This window comes from Octopus bimaculoides, chromosome 5 (genome assembly GCF_001194135.2).
Source record: "Octopus bimaculoides isolate UCB-OBI-ISO-001 chromosome 5, ASM119413v2, whole genome shotgun sequence".
Classification (NCBI taxonomy): domain Eukaryota; kingdom Metazoa; phylum Mollusca; class Cephalopoda; order Octopoda; family Octopodidae; genus Octopus; species Octopus bimaculoides.
The window spans coordinates 42,300,104-42,301,610 of record NC_068985.1 but is presented as its reverse complement, the minus strand read 5'-3'; the positions used below and the strand labels follow the sequence as shown (position 1 = coordinate 42,301,610).

The following is a 1,507-nucleotide window of genomic DNA, read 5'->3' as shown; positions in this document are numbered from 1 at the left end:
TATATATATATATATATACACACACACAGGGTGCGTAAGATATTTGAGGATAGATTTATGTTTATAAAAAGACAGGTATATAGTAACAGATAATAACTTTATTTATCAAAAAATGCTCCAAGGACAAAAATAAATGTTATTCAATAAAGCCACCTTCATCTTCAACAACTGCTTCTATATGAGATCTAAATCATCTACATGTTCAAATCAAGTGGTCCTGGTTCATTTTGGACATTACTCTGACTATGGCAGCTTTCATAGAATCTTTGGTGTTATGGGCGTGTTCATTGACCTCTCTCTCAACAATGCTCCACATGTAATAGTCCAATGGATTGAGATCTAGGGAATTTGGAGGCCAAATGTTAGGGGTTCGGTGATCATGAAAATTTTCAGCCATCCATTCCTGTGTTACTAGAGTCATGTGTGATAGTGGAGAGTCTTAGTGAATCACATATGGCCTTCCATTGCATACACAGTCTTTCCAGGGATTAACAATTATTTCCAGGACCTCAATCTAGGCAGCAGAGTTAACTCTAAGGCCTTGCAGAAAGAGGTAAGGATGCATCACATGTCCTTCATTGCTGACAACCCCTAAAACCATGACAGTTGCAGGAAATTTTGTCTGCATAACACTTGGAACTTCAGAAGGGTCTGCACTTAACCATCTGTCATTTCTTCTGTTAACTTTTTGATCTTGGTCGAAGTTTTCCTTGTTTGAGAAAAGCCAAATCAAATCTACTTCTGCTGGATTTTTCAGTTTGTTTAAGAGGCTTTTAGATCCAATGTAGTGATTTTCTTTTGCTTTTTCTGATAAATTGACATTTCCTCATCATATAAGACTTATATCTGATGTCTTTGTGGACAACATTTCTAACTGTTCCTTCTGACACATGGAGATCTTTTGCAATTGGCCTCATGAACTTTCTAGGATTGTAATCAATGGTCTGTTGAAGTTGCTGGATAAATTCAGGTGTTCTGATGATTTCAGAGCATTTAAAATGCTTCTTATGTTTTGATACTGGTGATATGTTTCCATCTTCAGTTTCTAGTTCCTTACGAACTTTATAGACAAAAGATCTGACAACTTTTAAAACTCAAAATATTTCTAAATCACTATGCTCAGCCTTTATAAACAGAATAACAGTATGCCTCTTCATTTCTTGAGTAAGCTGAGGGTCTGCCATTATTATTTTCTGAAACAAAGATTATACAAAATTAGCAAAAAATGCAGCAATGACCCCCCAAAAAGTATGTCCTCAAATATATAAGCAGGGAAAAGTGGATGTTAATAACAACAACAAGATGGATGAATGAATTTTATAGGGTTAGGGTTAGGATTAGGATTAGGATTAAGGTTAGAGTTAGGGATGGATGGACAGATAAACGGACAGATGGACAATGATTTATCCTGAATAGTAACTTACATAGTATCACCAACAAACAGAAAAATTTTATAATCTCCATGATCTGGGAAAAAAAGAAAAAGAAAAATTTTTTCAAAAGTGAG

At 35.0% G+C, this 1,507-nt stretch overlaps 1 protein-coding gene across 2 annotated transcripts in view; it reads right to left on the bottom strand.

The window, feature by feature from the left end:
• LOC106876058 (uncharacterized) overlaps window positions 1-1,507 on the bottom strand; it is a 40,667-nt gene that overhangs the window by 31,318 nt on the left and 7,842 nt on the right. For both annotated transcript variants that reach the window (XM_014924461.2, XM_052968358.1), the window contains exon 2: window positions 1,425-1,467. In XM_014924461.2, the coding sequence (XP_014779947.1) occupies window positions 1,425-1,464 (40 nt within the window). In that variant the 5' untranslated portion in view covers window positions 1,465-1,467. The remainder of the gene's footprint in view (window positions 1-1,424; window positions 1,468-1,507) is intronic.